Here is a 24,087-nt window from a genome sequence, read left to right as displayed (position 1 = left end):
CGACGCTCCGAGCCAATCGCGTGAGCCCCCGCGCGTGACGTCTTGTTTGTTGACACTTCCATTAGCTCGCCACCTGTGTGACGTCGCTGCAGCGGGTTTGGGGAAGGGGGCTGGGAGGGAGGTCAGGGGAGGACGAGCCGCAGAGCAGGTACGTGCGGGGCGAGGTGTCACTCCTGCCCGTTTCTGCCGGCCGTTTTCGCCAGACACGGGTCTCAGGTGCGGCGGGAGAACCTCGGCATTCATTCGTATTTGGGGGGAGATTCACCGGGACACGGCCTGCCGCTGCAGCCGGTCCGCTCCACTGTAAAAACGATGGCGCCGAAACGCCCTCGTTCAGTTACCGTGACTCTGCGTCCTGGGCGGCCCTGAAACCGTGCGGTGTGGAGGCCGGATAATGAGGTGCCGACGGTTTGATTTCATCCCAGTCATCGTTACCGTTATCTTCAGAAATACCAAAACTACAATGTGAATACGGGATAACCGATACGCTTCTTCTTGGCGAGCTGAAGCCGGCTAACGCTCCCAGCGGAATCAAAGGGGCTGCCGGAGAGACGGCCCCTGCCGCCACCGACAGCCGGCGGTGGCCTGTACGACCTGTCAGACGCGCGCGAAACGCCATCGCCCGGTATCTTTCGTTTGCCCGGCTGGTGCTGTGACCGTGTGGATGTCGGGACGTTTGGCTCAGACATTCATGGTCCCCAGCGGATGAATCCCGAAGACGCTGGCGGTCCCCTGACTTTTCCTCTAGCGCCACCACGAGGTTGACATTTGCGGTCTATTGGAAGGATCCGCGCGAAGTCAGACATCCGTGTCCTGCTCAGGATGAATTAGAACAACTTCCGCGGTCCTCTGACTGTTAGTTAGCGCCATCATCGGGTCAAAATAACATTTTCTTTCCACCGGTTTTTGACCAAACACCCGCAAAACGAACGACTTTCCCATCGGCCTCGGCTCGACCTTGCGTTTCACTTGTTAAATTGATATTTCATCGAGAACATTAGGAGTTAAACTCCCCAGCACGATTACACGATGTTACCGGGCGCCATCTTTACGGCGCCTTTTCGCCGTCCAATCCAGCCCCTCCTCCCCCGCAGTGCCAACCCTCGCTGCGGCTCGTCCGACGCGAGGCGCGGAGTGAGCCCTCCCTCCCTCCCCGCACACAGACGATCTCTGCGGGGAGCCGCTGCGCCGACACGTCGCTCGGGGAACTCTGCCCGGAAACACCGCAAGCTAATCGGAGCCGGCGACCGAGGGGGACGGACGGGTCTCGTAGGCTACGCGGGGGTCGATTAGGTGGGATAACATTTATTTCTGTTGCCGACAGCGGCCAACACCTCGCACACGCACACACACACACACACACACACACACACACACACACACACACACACACACACCCCTCTCTCTCTCCCCCCGTGGAGGCGCAGCCGTCAGTGTTGTAAACACGTCCAGGTGTTTTCGGTCGCACAAACCGCCTCCGCGGCCCGGACCTGACCAGACCGTGTCCCGCTAACGGACACCGACAAGGGGCCATGTTCACCGCAGCCCCTCGTCGCTCCACGTCGCATTGAACCCGACGCCACCTCGGCGTCAGGGCTCGTACGTTGGCCTTCAAAAACCGGATCAGGTGGCGGTGGGGGTCACCTTCCGTTACGGGCCTCGTATTTAAAGCTGGTCCACCTTTAATTAGCTGCAGTTAGCTGCAGAGGTTTTCAGACTCGATGTCTCACTCTGATGCTTTTATTTCGGAGCAGCTGTAACCGATGAGGCCTATTGTCGCGATAAATGTAGTTTGAAATCTGAGGTAAACAGCGAGAAGCTGTTTGCGTCTGTGAGGCTCAGAAGGCTCTGCGTGCAGGCAGCGACACCTTTTTGGTGGCGATCACCTCTCGGTTCATCTGCGGATGATTTCCTCGATTAGTCGGTCGGTCGCTTCGTCTGTGACGTATCCAAAAAAAACCAAACATACAGGGAAGACGTGCCCATTATAGTTTCCCACATCCCACGGTGACATCTTTAAACGTCTCGTCAGAAGTCCGACACCCAACGATATTCAGTTTACTAACATACGACAAAGAAAAGCAGAAAATCCTCACATTAAAAAAAAAAAAAACACTATCAGTTATTAGATTATAAACTTGATTGCGGATACATTTTCTGACGGTCGACTGGCCGGTGCCACTTTCTGTGGTGGCCGCTGTGAGATCCGTCGGCTGTTACCACGCCGTCCAGTGGTCTAGTGGTACCTGCTTCTAAAAGTGGAGGAAGAAGAATAAAACTGAGACAAACTCGCGCTCTCTTTAATAGAATCACCAGATAGGGCATAAATAATCTGCCGGCGTGGGGTCATCTGTGCCAGTTATCGTCCAGGCGGGCCAACCCCATTCGTGCCACGAGGGTTTCATCTACGGAAAACAAGATACTTCTCCTACCACGATTTCATATGGACTGTCGTCAGTAAGGTTGTCCCCAGGAATCAGACCACCAGCCCTTGAAGTATCAAGTCACAGAAGAACCGGAAAAAGGAAAAAGAGGAAAGAACGAGGAAGAAGCGAACCCTGCAGCTGCTCGGCGTGTCACATGACGCGTTGGTGTCAGGTCGAGAGGAAAGACAGATTCGGTTTACTTCCAGGAGGACGGGGCAGCAGCGGAGTTAAGGAGGCGCGCGAGTCAAAACAAAACAATATCTGAGGCTATATTTAGCCCGGCTTTCTCTCCGGCTGTGACTTGCGCTGCACTGACTGCTGACTGAGACGCTCTCAGCTTCATGAATGAAGCGCGTGTAGCTCGGATCAACCTGTTATCCCGCTCATCTGCTCCACTTCAACAGCCTCGGTTCGATGAAATATGCGTTTTATCGGCAGGGAGGAGTAATAAAAGCACCACGTCTACAGAATAAAGGCTGTAGGCCTTCACCCACCCACCAATCAATCTGGTACGGGCACCAATTAGGACCTCAGATACAAACACAAACAGGAAACTGAGCTCTTCCACTTGGAAAGATACGTAAGAAATTTTCCAAAATCATAGAAAATCTGTTCACATTACACGATAGGGCCCTCTACGGTAATTTAAATGAAAAAATCAGTCCCATGTACGTACACAGTGTAGCCCAAGGTCTTTAAAAGCCAGCAAAAGGCAGTAAAAGCCAGCAAAAGGCAGGAAAAGATAATCTAAAAAAGGTTTGAAAGAGCTAGTAATCACAATATTCACAATTTATTCATCTACAAGAAAATAATAGAAGAAAAACACATTTGTCAACAGGAGAATGATATCAGAACCAAACCACCGTAAACATACATGATGAGGGCTCTGTAGTCCATGGACGGATTACTGAGCGGACCTACCGTGCACGGGCCCAGGGGCCCGAGGGGTGAGGGCGGGGCCCCGGGCCTGAGCCTCGGTGTGAAGTGACTGCTAATACTTCTTCTTTGAGAGTCACAGAGCTCAGTTAAGAGACACACAATGACCACAAAGTGAGACACACACACACACACACAAAAAAAAGAGAACGACCATAAAGAGTCTGCAGTCTGGGGGTCCGGTATAGGAGGGTCGAGGGGCCTCTCACCTGTCTCAGCTCCTCATAATCCGTCCGAGCTGTGAAACCAAAAGGCCATCAAGGGCGGCGATTGACACACTGGCCCGATAACGGGAGGATCCGTGAATATTTGAGGGGAACAGCATATTCAAAAAGAGGAAGCCATGAAAAAACAGTAAATCCGTAACCGCCTGAGATCGTCGCCTTTTTAATCATAAGCTCACACTGGGGCTTCAGTGTCTGTAATTTATACCCCACGTTCTCCTCGTCTTTTTTTTTAGCGCGGGTCCGGGTCCCCTCCCCGAGGTGGAGGAGAAACCGCTGGGATGCTGGGAGACTTCAGAGTTGAGGTGCGCAGTAACGGGAGAGTTGCGGGCGTCGCGCTCTGCTGTGGCTGCATTTTTGTGTCCGTCCAGCAGAAGGTCCCCCTCCGGTGTTATATTTAGGCCTGGAGTAAAGGTCGGGCCCATAATCAACGTTTATGTGAAAATTATCACAAATTATTGCTTCGCAGTTCGGCCAGAGGCCCAGACAGGCAGTTAAAGTTTCTCATTTTAAAAGGCGTGCTCCCTACTTTACCACCACCCATTACTTCTACTAGCTTAGTGACACTGCTTACAGTCTCCATTTTTCCCTGAGCTGTGAGGGAAATCGGTTCTGGGAGTGTGAAATATTCCGCGGCTTTTTGTTCCTGTTCGTTCCCGAGTCGGTGACAGAAACGTCCCAGCAGCCACCGAGCTTGTGGCTCGTGTAGAGCATCTGTCGGGACCAGCAGACGGTTCCTTTAACATGGAACAGAGGAGTCCCAAGAAAAAATCCGAAGGGTCAAGAAGACCAAAAAGGATAAGGCTAAAAAAAAAAAAAAATCTTTTTTTGTAACTTTTCTACTCATTCTTGTGAAATACTGGATGCTAGAGCTGAAAAAGTAGTGGAGTAATTGATTAGTAGATCTACAGAAAAATCAACTACTCCGATCAAAAGTACCAAACATTTGAAGATTCCAGCCTCTCAGTTGTGAGAACCGGCTGCTTTTCTTTGTTTTACGCGATAATGAAACGGAATCTCTTTGGGTTATTGACAGCTGGTCAGACAAAACAGGACGTTTGAGGAAGACATCTCGGTTTGATGAATTTTTCTACAACTTTCTGATATTTTAAACCGTATTGATTTGGGGAAAAAAAGGCCAACAACCCAACAGTAAAGGAGTCAAAACTAGCTCTGCCTTTGAGCGACGGCAACAACAAAATGCTGCTGACCCATATATGCATTAGCAACAATAATCCGGTAATATAATGAGTACTGTAAGTACAGTTAGCTAATAATGCTATTTTTTTGCAGGGCTTTTACCTGCAGGAGTACTCCGTTTTAAACGTGCTATAAGGACCGTAGTGTCTCCAGAGGGACGCCAAAGCCTGTAGCCTGCCTCTCTGTGCTGCTGCTAGCTGCTACTAGCTGCTACTAGCTGCTACTAGCATAACACATCCCAGTGTCAGTCGAACTGTTGGCAGTCGAGTGAAGTTTTCCTTTAAGTAGAGGATCTGCTTTTTCTTGCTTTAAGTAATTCATCAAATAAAAACGCCAGTTATGTACTTTACAGCTTCCCCGGTAGAAGAGTTGTGGCCTTTTTAAAGTCACATCTTTATAAACTGAATCTGCTTGGAGTTTTTTTTTAAGTATTTTTCAGACAAAGTAATCAACTGGAATCAAGAAGCCTGTGACATTTGTCTTCATTGTCTGACCCTGTTCAATGAATAAGAAAATAATCAATAGCTTAATCATCAGTGAAAATAAGTCATTAGATGCAGCCTCATTGGACCGTGCTGCCGGGCTGTTTTCATCTCGGTGTTTCTGTTTGTCCTGAGTCCTGTGGGAATAACATCTTACCACCCCACCCACCGTCGTGTAATTTCCCAGCATGCATTACAGACCGCCCGCAAAAGCTTTCACGGCTGGAGCAATCGTGTAAAGTGCTAAACAGGGTAAGACGATCTCGTCAGCTGTGTCCGCTAAACTGATTGCGTTGTGTTCGATTGGATCGGCGTCTTGGACGGATCACTCTGGACTGGATTAGAGATGTCCGAGCCGATAACCAGGGGAGGCTGTGATCTGTCTCCTCCTCTTCCTCTCTGTCTTCATCTGTCTTCCTCTCTGTCAAGGTCTTTCTATCTCTGTCCAGTCTCTCTCTCCGTTCTCTATCTCATGCCATCTCCCACTACACACATCTGGATGCGTTCTGTGTCTTTTTTTAAAAGGTAGAAGTCGATGAGATTGCGCCGATTGTCCGTCTTTTGGGGAGAAATCTAGTAACATCTTGGACCTTATTCTTTAACCTAGAGCCTTAGTTCGCAGCTCCCACACAGAATTCCCTTCCGCTTTTTCAATGTCAGCTCTTGGTGGCGTTAAATGCTTATCAGAAAAGCACAGTAAAGGAATTACGCTCCTGAAACCTCGATACAATAGCCTGCAGCCAAAAGCGAAAGCGTTTGTACTTTTGCAAACTAAATGTGGTCTTATTTAATATTGGCTCATTCAGTGCAAATGGAAACCTTCAAAACATGATTAAAAATAAGTAGCTGTGCGCTCTTATCAGCCACCAAGCCACATGGAAATAATTACAGTCCCTCTGGGGCAGGGAGTTACTGTAGATGAAAAGTGTCGCCACTGTCATGCCTGCACATTGAATACAAGGCTTCAGCTAAGCTAAGCTAACCAGCTGCTGGCCGTAGCCTTACGTTAAGCGTAAAGACATGGGGGGGGAGGGGTCGATCTTCTCACCTACCTCTTAGCAGGAAAGTGAATAAGTGTAAATCCCAAAAAACTGTGGTTTCAAGCTCGAATTGCTTCGAGTTTTCACTATTTACCTGATTTACTGCGTCCACAGTACAAAGTCGTTAAACTCTCTGTTACTAACTGCTACAACAATGACTGATGAAAGTCACATTCAATGAACCGAATACGAAAACTGCAACAAAGCGAACTCTTCAATACATGGTTCAGGACAAAGGACACTAACTATAAACTATTGCCCATTCAAGACTTTTACACAATGGTCCTTAATGTGTGTGTGTGTGTGTGTGTGTGTGTGTGTGTGTGTGTGTGTGTGTGTGTGTGTGTGTGTGTGTGTACCTGTGTGTTTTTGCCCAGGCGCGACTTGCCCCGTCGATGATGGGAGGAGCGCAGAGCCGTGAGAGGAAGGCTGAGGCGAGATCCGGCGGGGCCGACAGACGCCAAGAGCCTGCCGGCGCTGACCGTTCTGGGTCCGCCGCCTCCGAAGGTACGCGCCCGGTAACGAAGCGCTTCCGCTCCGCTGCGTTTCGGGGGGAGTCACTGCATGCAGCGGACAGCTGGGACTAGATGTAACACGAAAATGTATGATAGGCTTATTAAACCCCGTACAGTAAACGTACTTCACTTTTTGTTTAAGCAACATGATGAATGCAGGAGTTTTACTTGTAATGGAGTATTTCTACATTAATGTACTGGTGCTCCCAGTGCTTCTCCCAGCACTGCTCATACTCACAGCGATACATAACAAAATACACATTCAGGTTTCACGGTGCAGAGACAAGGACGTCCACCCAGAATGTGCTGCATAATTTAAATACTATTTTCCAATACTCACCTTGAAAATAAGGTTGTCTCATTCCCTCAGAAAGTGACTTTATGAAGACAGAGTTTCTTTTCCTTACGTCCTTATGATCCTAGAAGTAGATGTCAGCAAAAAAACAAAGAGATGATGCAAATTGCCGCATTTTAGTAATGTACCTTTCTCCCACAGACCCCCCCGGAGAGCTGCCCCAGTGCAGGATGGGAAACAGGCGGGTAGACAGCATGTGTTTCATGATCGCGTGCACCAACTGGTACTAAACTGGTCCTGGTGCTACGGCTTAATAGTGGATCCGAGGATGTTAATGTGAGGACGTCTGAGGGGCGAAGGTGGACGTTGTCCTGGGACCTCCGGGCGTTCATGCGCCCACTGAAAGTCGAAACGGAGCCGCTCGCGCTTTTGCCGCATTGTCGCACTGCTGCACTCGAGAGGACCTCTTTAGAAAATCCTGTAGTGGGGCTCTCCCGGAGAAAACTCTATTTTACAGCTCAGTGAATGAAAATAGATGAATCCTGTATTCTACTGTTTCTACTCTGATAGGAAAACATGCAGCAACAGACCTGAATGCTTTGTGTAACTGTGCGTGAGCTCTCAGATTCAGTATTACCTACTACATAAGCTAGCGTTGCTTTACTCTAACTACTGTAAGCAAAGGAGACCGTGGCATAGATGAGTGGCAGCCTTTTGCTATTAAAACCATATATTCTATAAACCCTCCTGCTTCCTCTTGCAAAGCGGATGTTCCCTCTTGTGCAGCCCTGGAACTTGAACAGGATTAACACGTTAGAAATGCTCCGTATGCTGGTTCTGTGCCATGAAGCAAAGGACCTTTGTGCTGTAAAACAGTAAGGAACATTCTCTACCAGCAGCACACAATGAAAAATATAGACTGCCACAGGCTAAAGATCCTCTCGAAAGGTGTTATATCAGTTCACGACAACAAGGCTAATGTGTCAGAGGCTGTTGTTGCTTCCTGTAAATCCAAGACAAATGCACCAGACTCAGCAAAGCACCGAACGGCAACTGTGACGTTAAGTGAAAGTAATAGGAAACCTGTTTTGAGTTTCTGCCCCCCTCTGCTCCGTCAGTTGACAAAGCGAGCAGGTAAATAAAGGTAACAGCCGTGAAAGGAAGAGGCCTCAGTAAGGGAACGGAGATGAGATGAAGCGTTTCGAGCTGCCAGTCTGGGCCCACGCCACTCCAGACTTGGTGCACACGTCGTTTAATTGTGTGTTTGTTGTCCTGCCAGTGAAGATTGCCTGCTCTAAGCCTAAAGCATTGCTACAGCAAAAGTCACAGCGCTCTACTGATTAGGACTGTGTATGCATTTGTTTCTCTTCATGCTCTGACTAACATTTGGTCTGTGGCTGATTAAAATCCCTCCACAAACAGTTCGTTGAATTAGTGCAGTTTGAATTTGAGCCAAATGAGTTGTTTGATTTGTGGCGAAGAAAGCTTTTTTTTTTTTTTTCTGTCTCATTATTTTTCAACTGGGAAATGAAAGTGTTTCATTCACACCGTGGAAACAGATGGAAAGTGGCTTATTAATTTTTACTAACGTGTTTTTCTCTCCTTTCGAGTGTTGTTAGAGACGTAGACGTGAAAGTCATCGGCGTAAACTTTTCTGTTGGCGTCTGCTTATAGTTGCCTCATGCATTCTCTGCAGCTGGTAGATGTAGCAACAAAAAAATGAAGGAAAAAAAACCCCCAAAATAAAAAGAAGAACATGTGAACATGTAATTTAAATATTTGATTCATTTATATACATTTCTATCATGTAGTAACTGCCCCTTTAGCGTTGGTAAATGCCGGACATAAAAGTTTAGGAAAGAAAAAAACATGAACGCTGACCAAATGATCCATTTGGCCACAATAAAAGAAATAAAACATTCCCATGAAAACTCCAAATAACACATTAAATTGCCATGAAATCAAACTGGTGTTGGAAGGCGTCGGTATCTGGAGAGCCAGACTGTCCAGTTCCATTACCGGGCAGCTGGTTTAACATACTGCACATCGCTAGAGCAGGTGCATATATATCCCTAAAGGGGTATTTCAGCAAAAATACCACAAGGCAGATTTATAGTGCACATCTGGTAGATTTATACTGCACATAATCTCACAAATGCCCCAAAACTGTTCATGGACTTTCAGAAATTCATTTAGAATCAAGTCCATTGAAAACTGCAACAACTATGAAATGTACATTTTAATTTCTGAGCAGGAAAAACAGCAGAGCAATAAAAAAACATGACCAGCTGTGTGAGTCTGACTCAGTTTAGAAACAGTTTTCAGCTTCAGGTTTCCTGCCGTATCACACAATGAGCACAAAAACCATATTAGTATATAAAGGCTGAGCAACAAAAAGTGAAAACCTAATAAAAATGAATAAAAAAATACACAGTATTTGTCAGGCAACAGCCAAATAAATGAATGAATAAAATAATCAGTCAGTAAATGTATACAGAGGCAGGCATGAGGTTTAGTTCATTGGTGATTCGAATTTGCCAAGACCCAGACAGACCAAGAGACGCACTGTCCGGCGAGGTTAGAGACACAGAGACACTTAACGTTACTGTTACTTGCTGAGATCCGACCTGGAGAGAAAAGTCTCACGCTGGTCTTTCTTCTCGTTTCCGTGACCAGAGCGACGGTTCTGCTCCACCCACTCATCCAAGTTGTAAGCGCTGTGACAGGAGGGGGGAGGCGGGGCCCCTACGCAACCCGCGTAGCGAGCGTACTGGGCCGCAGAGTAGACCAAATTCAAACAGATGGGACCCGGATATCACTGAAATAATCAAATAATCACCACTCGGTGAAAACAAGTCTTAGACAATGAACTTTTCACTTTTATTGACATTTCATGTTAACAGAATATTGTGTTATCGGTATATAATTGACATGGGACATTAGAACCGAAGCGAACGTGAAAAACAATCCAAAACATTTCTGTTCCAGTCATGTTAACATTTTAAATAATAAAACTTCCTCTCATTAGAAACAAAACCAGAATTATAGAATCATCGTCTCAAGTCATTAACGTAAACGTGCCTATCCAATATAAGCATTGTCATAGAAATGGTAAAACATGTGCAAAGGATGATGACGCTCATCTTAAATAAGAGAAAGAAATAAAAATACAAAACTTTTCAAAAGCTTTTGTTGATCTTCCTATTTACAGGAGCTGATATTCCATATCCGAATACATGACGACTCTATAAAAAAATCCACAAACAAAAGGGTGCATCGTTTTGCATGTAAAGTGAGCCAAGATCAGATTTTTTTCATTTTGATTTTATAATCAACCCATATAGTCAAAAAACCCAAAAACAAACAAAAATCATACTGTATTTACAGGAAACGTCTCTTTTTCTTCATAAGAAAAACTAACTGAATTGAATCTCTCTTAAAGCTATATCTGATAAAATCTCCTTAGTAGTAGTTGTGATATTATCCAAAGAACTTCAGTATATCTTGTTACTTCAAAAAGTCTGCCCAGACTGATATGTTTTTTTTCACCTACGTATATATATATATATATATATTTAGATATATATATATATTTTTTTTTATAAGAAAAGAGAACATTAGAAATGAAAGGCAACAACAGGCAAGTTAAAGGAAGACTTAGCCACGTGACGCCACACTCCGAACTCACAGCAACGGTCGTCAGAGAGGAGTTTGATACTGTAAAAGCTGTGGAAACGGCGTGACTGGTGAACGCGACGCCGTTGACCTTTGAACAAACCTGTGGACGGTTTGAAAGGAGTCTTGGGTTGCAGGGTGACTTTTTTTGTTTTTGTTTATTCGTGCCATTCTTGGTCTTCGGTGTGTTTCACCGAAGCGGCCATGGGCCAGAGTGAACTTTAACGGACGGCGAAATTAACCTGAAGATGTCAAGTATATTGTGGCTACATTCGCTTTTATTTTTCAGGTTCCATCAATTCTCACAGAACAGTTTCACGTTTCCCTCAAGTCTCCCAGGTGCCCATGTGACTACTGAAACAGCTCTTCCTAGCTGTTAGCATTCGTCCTGTCCATACCGGCCGCCACCGCCACTGTGTAAAAAATACGGTGTAGTCCGCGGTTTATCCGAAGTTAAGGTGAGACTTTACGAGTCACAAGTTAATCGGGAAATTTACCGTTGGGCCCCTCAAACGCAGTGCCCATAGCACAGCGCGGATAGCGGCACAGACACCGGGAAACCAGGCCCCAGGTTCTCTGTGATTTGATAAAGGACAAATGCACCATGTGAACACAATCTAGTGTCACCAATAGAGTTTGATGCAGAGTCCAGCTACAAAACATAAGGCCACAAGATTACGAAGTAATGCAGGATCCAGTTTATTTGTACTTCGGTGGTAAATTTTTTTTTTCCCCCCCAAATAATCGAATTAAAAAAACAACTGACACACATTGAATCTAGGGACAGAATTTTGTACTTAAAAGACTGTAACTGCGGAAGATGCCGAGTCCATACGTCTTGCTCAGACATCTGAAGCCTCACGATAACTTCGGATAAACTCTGGGACCTACTGTTACGCAGGACGAGGACTGTGGATTTTAACATTAGGAAGGGGTCAGTCACTAAACGATGTTACTAAACCTGTATTAACATTCATATGGACACCTGACTGTTGCTTTAAGACTGACTTGAAAGATTGTGAACCTTGAATAGAGGCAGTACACACAGTAGCAGAGACAGGAAATTATATAGACGTTACGTGTGGATTCATCAGCAGTTCTTGATTTTTCAGAGAGAATTTCCTGCTAAAGTTCATCGAGTGGAAAAAATCGATTTAAACCCAAATACATTTTCATTCATCACTGTAATTATCCATATTCGTCGAATTGTATGTTTGCCTTTCATTTGAAACCACAGGGACCTGCTGTGCTGTAGAACACAGTCGGTACAGTAAACGGGGGTAAAAGGTTATGCTACCAATGAACTGGACTTAGCTGAAAGTGCAGCAATTGAAAACTGTCCATTTCCGCCATAATTACTATCACGGTTCATAGAACCTGTTTACGTTTTTAGGAAATTATTAAGGGACTATGGGTCTTATAAAATAAAGTGTTACCAGGATTTCCTCTAGACCCAGAGCAGCTCCGCCTTCCGGAAACTAAAAGACGAATCCGCCCGCCGTAGCGTCATTGTGTGGACGGTTTGCCGTTTTTGATTGATACGTTTTAGTGACTTACATTACTGCAGATGCTCCATCTCTGGCAAGTGTCACCCCTGCTTGGGAGCGGCTTAATCAGATAACTAAGTCTACCTTTAAAGGCAACTCACTGTTGTCCAAACCCACCAGAACATCACCAGACCTGGGACAAAACGACACCGAGCTCCGACTAGAGATCAGCTTCTCTGCTCCTTTTCTGAAGAAGCTTTGACGCTGAACTCAAGCAGAGTGCTAACGTCTCGGTGTTTCTGTCGAGTCATTTCTATCTTTTACTGTGGTTTATTGAACTTATCCGCCTGCCGCGGTGGCAACCAAGTCCCTGGCTTCCTCTCTTGAATTCAAGGTAATGCTTGCATCCATGATGGATGTACGGTAAATGATGTGAAATGGACAGAGGAGGAGAGTGACATTGAGAGAGACAAGGGCTGGGTTTTGGCAGGTCTGGGCTCCAAGGCAGATAAATCCAACAGCAACAGCGGCGTAAATGACTTTCAGATACGCTTCAGTGGCAGTTTGTCTCAGGTCTACATACAGTTTCCATAAAAGAGGCTAGTTTTCAGAGGACCCTTCGCCCTCTGTGGAAAGTACAGAACCCAGTTGAATAAATAAGTTTCAGACAGAAACTACGCGGTGGACAGACGGTGTCCACCACGTAGTTTGAAAATCTCATGTACATATATTTCGTCTTTATGTGTGCTCCGTAAGTAATATGAATAAGCGACAATGCGAACTCTACAGTATGTTTTCTTCAAGTACCCTTCTTCGGTTTCCACAAACAGACATCTGCTGAAATACACTGCACTCTTGTAAAGTGCTAATCTTCTGTAAATCTCAGTAAATATATATACACACAGTCTCAGACTTTTCTCCCCGGGGGATGAAGGGAGGTGGTGTCTCCTTAGTACAGAACATTTGACTTAAAAGTATCTAAGTACAGGTGTTTTTTTTTTTCCAGGTAAAACACGATGGAAACTGAAGTTTTTCCCTGCTCACCACCCCCCTTCTTAAAACGTAATAAATTGCCCTCTACTCATTAAGTACTGCAGGCCACGACCTCACCGCTGAACTGGTTAAACCTCCATTAAGCGTCTTTTCCTATGAAAAAACAAAAACAAAATAAAAACGAGCAACCGAGCAGAGAGCGCTGGAAAAATCAGCACGAGGAACGGCATGAGAAGTGCTCTTCTCTACGGCAACATCTACTGCCCAAGTGCCCTGGAGCAAGGCACTTAATCCCCGATTTCATCAGTGCAGCGACTCAGTGGCTCGTGGCGTACAAGCGAGACGGCTTTAATCTGACGCTGTTAAGACCTACGGTACAGCGAGTAGCTGATAGCAACACTGAAGGTGGGAACGAACCTTTTCGGCAACAACGGCACCTCTGCCAGTCACATCATGAATGAGCACCAAGAACAACGGTGGCGATGACAGTGGAGATAGCGTTATTAGGTGTGGGCGTTCTGCAGTGGGATGGAAACCCCTCGTTAGCTCGATGAAATGCCCCCCCCCCCTCAGGGAGAAAGCTACAACCCCCCCTTCCCATCCTCCCTCATGTTAAAAGCTGATGACACACCTGAACCTAGCCTGGAGCTCTACTATTTACAAAGTGCACCAGCGTCAAGGAGAGACACCACACAGCCGACAACCACCTCAACAAGCACAACGATCACATAATATCCAACCTCTTTTTCCCGCTTCGTCTAACAAGAAGCAAAGACCCCGAAAAGTTTCGGCTCAGAAGCAAAGGAACACATCGAACAGAACAGCTTTTCCTCCAGAAAATTCAATGAAAATCAGATTAAAATCAAATTAAAAAGGTAAGGCAGCGGCTGCCAGATGAAAAACCCTCCGAAAAAGAAAAATCTAGCATCTGTAAACAACACGGCTACAGCCACTCAATGCCATTACCGGCCTAATAAGTCCAGGTGAGAGTCACCTCACAGGCTAATTCCCATTTCCCCTCAATAACCTGCTCATTTCATGAGTCAGAACTTCAGTGAGTTGTCGAGCAGATTCGAGCTCATCATCACTGAAGGCTTTCGTTCTAAGACGACAAGCATCCTTTTAAAATAACTGCAAAAACATGACGTCAATGCAACTTCAACAGTCCCAGCTTCAGTCAGTCCAGTTTTTCCACCATTATGTGCGAATACTGAAGATTCACATTCAGTTTGTGACTAGAGCGGAAACGAATCGTCGACGAATCGATTATCAAGCGATTATTTTGAGGCTCGTCGATGGCTCTCTCTGACGGTCAGGCAGATTGATTGATAAGGAAAATAATCCTTTCTGGCCGTCCTGTACGTGAGCCTTTATTTCATCCAAATGCTGAATATCTCCTTTGCTGAATTTTTCTCACTTATATTTTCATCAAATACACATTTTTATTCGAATCAAGCAGCTCGGTCTGGACCATCTGGACCAGAAAACACAAAAGGTAAAGACCTGTTTGGTCCAGTAGGCAGTTTTTCCCAGGACTGACATTCACGTTTCCACAGACAGAGTCAGCGCTACATGCTGTGTACGGGCGTAAGTGTAAATATCTTGTTCTGTGTTCATTGTACGCCCCCGGGGGAACAAAGGTACGTTTTTCCGCCGAGCCAAAATAGCGCTGCAGGATGCAGGACGGCATCGATTTGTGCCGAATGCTGCGTGCGCCCAATTGCTCTCGACGGCAGCGAGTGATTGTGAGGACACGCGTCGAGAACACGTTCAATTACTGCAGGACAGGGAGCTCGGTGAAGACGGTACCGAGCTGAGCGAATGGGGAAAGGAAGAAGCGGGGAGGGACACGGAGAGAGACGTAGAGAGGAGGACATTTTGTCTCCTTTTAAATGTATGGAGTGTCAAGTAGCCTTGGAAATGATGCGGAAAGACGCTGGGACCTACCGCGTTATGACCGCGCATTTATGCGTGCGTGTACGTGTGGATAGCGTGCGAGTGCGAAGCATACGGACAGTGTAGCTTAAAAACTCTTCACAACTTTCCAGGAACAAGATAAAACAGGGAGGTTGTTTTCCTGAGGACGGTGCGTTTTATCGCAACATCCGCTGGGTCTTAAAAATGGTTCATAATCTCTCCTCACTCCAAAGAGAGGCTTTTAAATCTTCAGCTGAAAACCACCAGAGCCACACAGACAGTCTGGATAAACAGTCACTCAGTCATAATGTCCCAGGCTGCCTCACAACGCTGATTCACAGCCCGGGCTGGGAATCAGATGGGGTGGGGGACTCCAAAACCCCTCTGGGGGGCTGAATGGCCTCTGAGTGAACCATCGTGAGTCACATTAGGAAGTTACTGGCATTTAAATGAGAAGCTTGTGTATTTAAATAAAAGCAGCTGTTTTAGAAGATACGGGGAAGATTTGAGCGGCGCATTAGACGACTCAAATCAGTGGAATCGGTTTGAATCACACCCGTCACACTTTTTTTTTTTTTCCTGCTGTAATGCAGATTGGCGGAGGGTGATGCCAATGCTCACGCTGGCAGCAAGGAGGAGTTGGGAGGGGGGGTAAAATTTCTCTGTGTTGTACCAATTATTGAGAAAAGACAAAGTCAGCCACACTGACCAGCGCAGAGCCGCACGCATATAAAACTACAGCTGATGGGACATTGGGGTTTCATTAGATTTTAATGATTAGAAATGGTACAACTAGTGGTCTGGTATGGTCTGATACGGTGTCTCCCTCTTTTATCAACAGGACAAAAGTTTTCAACAAAGCAGAACATGGCAACTTTACATGTCGGCTTCTGTTTAAAATGTCCAAAGTTTCCCAGAAGATTCCATTGTAAATGAAAATCCGTTGGAAAATCCTGTCACACGTCATCAGCAAATTGCTTGTTCGTGTTTACCAGGCCAGAAGAAAGGAAGAATGTTTGATCGGTTCTATGAAATATTCATTTCTGTGGTTTTGAAAATGGAAACGTGACCACACCTAAAACCCGGGCGATTAGAAGCAAATGTATTTTATATAAATATCTTGTCTTTTATAGGTTGCTGTATACAAAAACCTTGAGTTCATGTAAATGATGTCAAATTTCGAGTCATGTCTAACGAGTCATACACCCATTAATTCTGTCAAGCCCGGAGATGACTTGATCGTGATCTAACAAGTCTTTGACTGCAGCCTACAACTACGCATCTTAGCTCAACATGTCGCAACGCAGCTTACGTTCCTATTTACACAAAAGGTAACACAAGGCGTGTTTCAATGTGCTGACAAATCCCTCCCAGAGTTAAAAGTTGACAATTTAGAGCCAAGGACGAAGAGAAATTTTGGCACTTTTGACAAAACTGGAGACGAGCTCCTTAGTTTTAACCAGCGATAAAAGCACTTTTTAAATCCTAATGACAGCAACCGCGTTGTGATGTTCGTGACACTGACTGAGCGTGGATGAGCTCCCTGGGGCGTTAACATTACTAGATACAGATGGCGTATCGATATAAAAAAATAAATAAAAATTGTGGGACGCTGAACCTAAAAAGACATAAAGAAAGATGAGGTGAGTGTAGAGGGAGAGCAGCACAGATGGACAGAGGAGAAGGCAAAAGGGGGGAAAAGATTAGATAGACGGAGAGCAGGGACCAGCGGTGGGATGAGAGGCCAGATGGCCAGGGAGAATTACAAGAGGACAGTGGGAAAACACGGGGAGGACAGTAGGATTAAAGCGAGGGATGTGGAGGGCGAGTAGCCCCTATCAGAGCTTTGTGAACACAAGTAACTTCATTAAGCTCGGTCGATGTTGCTGCGCCACAACCAGCATACTAATGCAGACCCACATATATCCACTGTGTACCCCCCCCATCTCCCAATATTCCAACCCTGCTTTATCCTGCTTCTCCGTCCCTTCACTTTCTCTTTCTACTACCTCCTGCATTGCACTTCTCCTGTTCTTTCAAGCCTCTCTCCTTGGAAAGTATACATATAAATACAACAATGAAAATTCAAGGAATAAACTAAATCGGTTCAGCTCTGGGCCCGTAATTATCAAACTGCTAAACGCTGCGATTAAAAATACTCTAAAAAGATCATTTGGGATTTTAAAAAGTTCTTGTGAGCATTACGACACATCTGTCGAGCAGCTTACTCCTACTTACATCAAAGCAACATAGAGAAACATTTAAGAGCAGCTCTCAAGTGATCGGATAATTAATCACGTGCATGTTCGGAGCAGGATCTAATGTTCATATTTTACTCAGTGATGTTGCTCTGCAAATCATGTAATTTTAATTTTTCAAAAGTTTTATTTTATTTGTGTGAAAGCCTTGATATCTCAAGTAGCAATAAAAAGGTAAAATTAACAACAATGTAATATATATTTAGAATATATAAATAGGAATGAAATAATACGAAATCAGCTGAAATGGCAACAAAAGTCCAATTCTGAGAAAGAGTGGTGTAACATCCTATCACGTTTGAATAAAATGCAATCGGATTTCCCTGAATTACACTACTTCAGCTAATCTACTTTTCCTCATGACTGATGATACTTTGTACAATTACTGAAAACATGTCTCAGAAGGTGTGTGCTCACCTGTTGCCTACTCTTAAATAACTCTCTTAAAATTTTAAGTTGTAAGAAATTTGATAAATAGCTCTTATACCGTTATAAGTTGGCGAGTGGGAGCAAAAGAGAAGGATTTTTTACTTTTTATTATTTTTTCACTTTTGGCGGCTTGATAAATACGGGCCCTGGCTGTGAGCAGCTTGTTAAATATGAGCAGACGTGTTAGGTCTGCTGCGACAGAGATAAGGCTGTTGAACTGTCGTTGAGCTATTCTATCACTATATGCCGACGACTCGCTATTCTACGTTTTCCAAGGCCCAGCGGTCCAAGCTGTGTAGATCACCACACTCTTAAAAAGGTTTTCGTTTGACTGAGGGGGGCTGAAGTCGACAAAGGTCTGTGTTAATGCTGATGAGAGTGTTCTTGTCGTGTATGGTGAAAAAGAGAGAGAAAAAGGTCCTCTTTGACAGTTTTACATCTCCATACAACTGAAAATAAATTAAACAGAAGTCAGTAATCCACAGAGAGATCCTCGTTTTCTTTTTGATATGGCCTTTCTACCTACATTTATCTTCAAGTTTGATATTTTTAAACCATTTCTTTTTTCTTATTTTTTTTCATTAAAGTTCATCTGACTTAATAGTTAAGGTAGTTCACGTGTACACGCTGTTGTTAGAACAAACTTGGAAGAGGTGTCTTGCTTAGAGGAGCTTATTCTGCTGCTCTTCCTCTTTCTTATATTTTCACTGAGAAGGAGAGTTGTGTGTTGTAGGTCCGAGAAGAGGTGGTCAAAGTTCAGTATCGCTCAAAAGACCACATTTCACTCAGCCAGAGAAGTTTTGGGCAAGTCAGGTGAGCAAGACTGAAAGATCTCCTTTGTATGTCCTTAGCCAATCATATCCTCCTGGAGCATTTGCGGACTTGTTCTCTCCGTTTGTTTTAAGCATCCTTAAAAAGACAAAGTCAGTGTCTTCACCGAAGTGCTTGTGTCACAAGACAGGCACGAGTCTCTAGCTAGCCAATTAGCGTCTTTCAGTACTGACTTTCCATTGTCCTCTGCTAGTGTTCATAGCCATTAGCCAACATTAGCTGGCTAACAATACGAGTACCACTTGATCCGTGAACTTTGACCCCTTCAAAGGAAAGTTGCCTGTCATACCCACTCCTGAACAGGGTATTTGTAGTAGTGCTGTGTCATGGTGCTCTGCTGCGCTCCTTTGTTTTTAAACTGGAAAATCGTGTACACCAGCACCAGGATGCACAGCGACAGGATGCAAGGGATCACCACGGCGATGGCGTTGACTGTCGTCGGCACGTCGTTGATGGTCACCATGATGTCCACGTCGTCGAGGGGCAGCTGGCGGTCACCGCGGTTACCGTTGCCACCGGAATGCTCCACGTCGGACTGGTCACAACCCATCCAGTCGCGCAAAATGGACTTTGGATATCCGGGTTCCACCGTCAGCTTCTGGTTGTCGAACTTCCAGTACTCCTTCCCCTTGTAGAAGTAGGTGTAGTCTGGGCGGGGAGAAAAAGGTGGTTTCATTTTTGTTAGAGTAAATATTGACATTACTACATTAGGAAAAATATTAGCATAAAGTATTCAACAAACAGCTTATATAAAGCAATAAATGAAAGGGCGTCAACGTGCAATTTCTGATTTAGAAATTGTTTTTAAATTTTCCATCTCAAAGCCTCGGAAATTCGTGTTTGACATGTTCTTAGGTACAGCTGTTCTCTGAACTAAATGCTCCTTCTGCACGCTAACCCACTCACAAAGACAATGCTAACATGCTGATGTTTAGTAGGTATAATATTTACCATATTCATCATCTGAGCGTAGTGTGATAGCATGCTAAGATAAGCTAATTAGCACCTAAATGTTGGTTTCCAGGTAAATAGCAAAGTGTTGGACGGATTAAAGTTCTAACCCGATGATCGCACTAGACGAAAATTCAGGAATCAGCAAAGCGATGACGGTTCATCCTGTGGGAAACACGAACGTCTGAACCAAATTTCATGTCAATCCGTCCAATAGCTGTTGAGATAAACCGTTCAGCCGCAACACTAAAAACAGTTACCGGTTTTTACTGGTGAATAGATACAGTTTAGTGAAGAAAGGACCGGAATTTGATCGGCGTTTGGTTTGGATTGGCCCCTGACGCTTCTGCTTGGGAAACTCTGGACATCTCTTTTTACTGTCCATCTCACCACCTTTGAGAATAAAGCCTTTTCAAAACAGAAAAAATTCTATTCTTTAAAAATTCTGGGAGTCGGGTACACACACACACACACACTGAGCACACAGCTCACCAACAGATAAACCCCAGAGGGTTTCTTCTGATGTCCGCTTTTTTGTCTGCTCCATCACCTCAGCAGCCCAAAGGAAACAAACAAACACACACCCACACACACACATTTGTCCGTTGCCTCCAAAGTTCAGGCAGGATAGCCTCCCATCTAACACCAAGACGCCACACCTGACCAACCATGTCACCGCCTCTGATCTCTCACACACATGCACGCACACACACACACACACACACACACACACACACACACACACACACACACACACACACACACAGAGTGAGCTCTGCCTCTGATGTTCTTGACTCCCTCTGAGGATGCCACAAGGTCGTGAGGTCTCAACTCGACGAGTAGAAGTGATGATGGGCAGTTCTCTTCCAGGACGTGTGTGTATGTGTGTGTCTGGCGCCTCTGCTTGTGGTATTTTACGCTTTTGTAGCATAAACACTGGGCTGAGAATCAATTCAGCTTGAATTCACTGAGAGTGTCTGCGAGACAGACCGTCTGCTCGACCGGCAGCTCCAACGAACGACCGGTTAACTGACTGACTGAGTGACTGACTGGTTGGTTGGTTGACTGATTTCCTTGTTTTGTTGCAGTGCCGCAGACCTTCGGACGGGATAATATTTAAGGCTCTCTAGAAATAAAGTAGAAGCCAAAATAAAACATCACCTAGGCTGCGTTCACATCGCTCTAATTGTACAATCACATCGTACATTAGCAAAAAAACCAGTTAATGCCGGTTTAAGCGAGCTTCAACCCAGTAAGAAACACACTGTACGTCACGGGTGAGCGGACAGTGGCACGCTCACTCGCCAGTGAGTGGAGCTCCGACGCCACGAGCTACTGATTTGCTCATATCTTGGTCATAATGCACAGTGACACCAGACTGAATAGCTCCCGTCAGACACTCACATCCCTCCCTGCTGATGAAGGCCCCCTGTGGTGCGTCCGGTATTCCCTTCCACACGGTGATGGGTTTGGGGTACCCTGGGTCCGCGGTGCGCTTCTCCTCGTTGTAGCGCCAATACTGGTCCCCTTTGAAGAAGTACGTTTTTCCGACTGGCTCCCAGCGCAGCGCCGCGTCGATGCCGTCTTTGGGGAGGCAGCTGCCCAGCTCCGCCAGACTGTGAGGGTAACCGGGCTCGGCCGTGACCTCCTTAAACACCCAGTACTTATCACCTGGAAGATGTGAGGACACACGAGTCAGCACTTCAGTGATAATATTACACATATTTTCAGTGTTTTTATGTCGAGTCTATTGACGAGTTCGGTTTTTTAAGGCAAAAACTTTGTAAAAGTAAAAAACTTTTTTGCTGTTACAACCACGGATGTGACTCCTGAGGTCTGAGTTGAACTGATCTGTTGACCCTGAAAACAAACCCTGAAAATTTGGAAGGGTTTTTCTCCCTTATTTTAATGCTCATAAATGGTTATTTATTATATATTATGGTTGAGATCCAGATTATTACCAAAATCTAATCAATGGTTCCTTGGGCCAAGGCCGCTCTGTTTTATTTACAGAAATTGGATCCCTGGATTTGAGATATCCTGCTGGCAGACAGGTTAGATAACAGAGGAGAAAACGTGACCTCACTGGCGGAATTAAGCGTCAAGACATAACATAACCTTCATGATTAAATCTTTACAATTCAAAATGATCTTATTTTCTGGGGGAGGGGGCAGAAAATTGTGGAGTCAGTCTTGTTTAAACTATAGTACAACACAGTAGCTGCTTTCTACAACGCTGAGAAAACCACTAAGATTAAACAGCTCCTCTGTAGCTTTGTTTAACAACAAGTTGTTATTATTTAGAAGAAGGATGTGGAAAAATATGAGACGGAATAAATGCAGGAGGTTAAATTATAGACAGCTCTTTTACGAGGCCGTTAAATTAGCCCGACCTGAGAGCAACTCCTTTAAAAAGTCTGTATTCATCTGGAGGGGAAAAAACAAGGCAACAGCGAATGCAAACAAAGATTAATAGAAGACACTGAATCCTCACTTTACTCTTTTCAGACACTAATGGCTTTCCACCAGGCATTTAAAGTGGCCGGACACAGGGGCAGGAATTTCAAGAGAACAGTACATATTACTGGGGAGATACTGCTAGAGAACTGTAGCCTTTGGCAGTTGCTGTAATGGTCACGATTCCTTAAGGAGCCGTGGGTACACACTTTCCCACTGTGGGCAGAAAATGTCGTCAGAGTTTGTGCGCTGAAGACGCCGAGGCACTTCATTGGAAGGTTATGCTCGTAGTTCTGGCCTTCACCTCTACAGGTAATCGGAACTTACTGCTGCTGTCTTGAATATTTGTATGAAATCTTTTCACACTAAGAGTTTAGCCTGTGGTGCCCTGTGGAGCTCCTGACCACTAGTGCTACGAGCGGGTCCCTGCGTGAACATGCGGGTGTCACACACACAGCGAAACACACTCCTGCCAATGGTTTCACACGTTTCCACCGACTGGCGGGGCTAAGAAACGCGGCAAATTGCCAGAGAAAGGCAGGAAAGAAGAAGAAGACTGATAGCAAGTAAACGTGGATGCGTGACGGACGGGAGCAACACAACGCCACTCTCGCTGAAAACGTCACTTTCACTGGTTGAAAAATTAAATGCGGGTCAAGCTGAGACGACCAGAAAACAACGATTTCTCTCACTCGGACTGCTGACACCTCAAATTGGCTTTTCGCCGAAATTTGGTCTAAATTTTTGCACAGGAATATGATATTATATGACTTTAACCCCCATTGCTTTAAGAGGGAACGACTGCAGCCCGTATGGACGGGAGAAATGATTCAAGCGACCCAACGGTGCTTTCGATTCACACATGGGCCTGTGAGCACTGTTTTAAGACTTGAAAGAATGCCAACTTATCCTGTAAAAACTAGATTTAAAAGAGCAAAGTTGGATCCACAGCCACGAGATGAAAAGAGTTCCATCGGGGCACCGCTCTTGCGTGTATGTGAGGTGAAGGTGCCCTGTCAGCTCTCCAAACCATGACTGCCGTGCCTTGTAGTTCCTGCGTTAATGGGTGGTGCTGTTTTTTGTGCTGCGTGATAATGTGCATTCCACCATCTACATCATCCGCACTGTAAAAATGGGATTTAAAATGAAGCCCCGTGGACCGGAAAAGCTACTGAAATTGCAGTTTTCTTTAGCTTTTATTACCTGCAAACACACACACACACACACACACACACACACACACACACACACACACACACACACACACAAACTGACAAACAACAAATCCCCCATCTAATTCTTTGTGTGTCTGTGTGCTCGCCCAAATGTGTGCGTGAAGCATCATCATGTGTCTGTGTATGACAGTGTGTGCGCGTGTGTGTGTTTGTGTGTGTGTGTGTGTGTGTGTGTGTGTGTGTGTGTGTCAAAGCCTGGTTGAACTGTGTCATTGTGCGTCCACGTGTGTGTGAGTGAGAGAGAGAGAGAGAGTCGGCAGCTGAGAGCTCTGAGAGAGCAAAGCTATTAATATCTGCTCCTGGCTGGCCGCGATAGCAGGACGCTCTGTCAGAAGATGTTGGGGCGTGTGTGTGTGTGTGTGTGTGTGTGTGTGTGAGTTACAGAGAAAGTGAAAAAGAGTGACAGAGAGATGGAAACAGCGAGAGAGCGAGCGATGACTCCGCAGTCAGCAGGCAGAGGCCGAGGGAGGTTTCATACACAGGCTGAAATTCTATTACTTTAGGCCGGGTACTCCCCACTGCACTGCCATTCTCTATTTCACACTTTATTAAATATAGTTTCGGGAGGGAGAGGGCATGTAGATAGCTGGGCAGAGTCTAATAAGAGTGGAGCAGATGGCAGATGGAGATTTGAACGACCCTCTGTGACGCTGCGAAGTTTTTCCACCGGAGATCGTGAGTGAAACCGGCTGAAATTGGAGCAGGTCTGCAAAGACAAAGCAAACCAAAGCAAAAC

The 24,087-nt window shown here is 45.4% G+C and overlaps 1 protein-coding gene and 1 long non-coding RNA gene across 2 annotated transcripts in view; one reads left to right on the top strand and one right to left on the bottom strand.

The window, feature by feature from the left end:
* Nucleotides 1-1,142: 1,142 nt before the first annotated feature.
* On the top strand, nt 1,143-21,240 carry LOC120783038. Its single transcript, XR_005706290.1, has 5 exons — nt 1,143-1,293; nt 6,686-6,815; nt 7,320-7,504; nt 12,556-12,559; nt 21,227-21,240. It is a non-coding gene; the product is annotated as an uncharacterized LOC120783038 (long non-coding RNA).
* mmp24 (matrix metallopeptidase 24) overlaps nt 17,695-24,087 on the bottom strand; it is a 60,610-nt gene continuing 54,217 nt past the window's right edge. The window contains exons 9-10 of the mRNA XM_040115710.1: nt 21,064-21,330; nt 17,695-19,356 (exon numbers count right to left, since the gene is read on the bottom strand). Of these exons, the coding sequence (XP_039971644.1) occupies nt 18,992-19,356; nt 21,064-21,330 (632 nt within the window). The 3' untranslated portion in view covers nt 17,695-18,991. The remainder of the gene's footprint in view (nt 19,357-21,063; nt 21,331-24,087) is intronic.

This window comes from Xiphias gladius, chromosome 21 (assembly GCF_016859285.1).
Source record: "Xiphias gladius isolate SHS-SW01 ecotype Sanya breed wild chromosome 21, ASM1685928v1, whole genome shotgun sequence".
Lineage (NCBI taxonomy): Eukaryota > Metazoa > Chordata > Actinopteri > Istiophoriformes > Xiphiidae > Xiphias > Xiphias gladius.
Note: the sequence above shows the minus strand (reverse complement) of the source record. Positions and strands in the feature narration are given on the sequence as shown.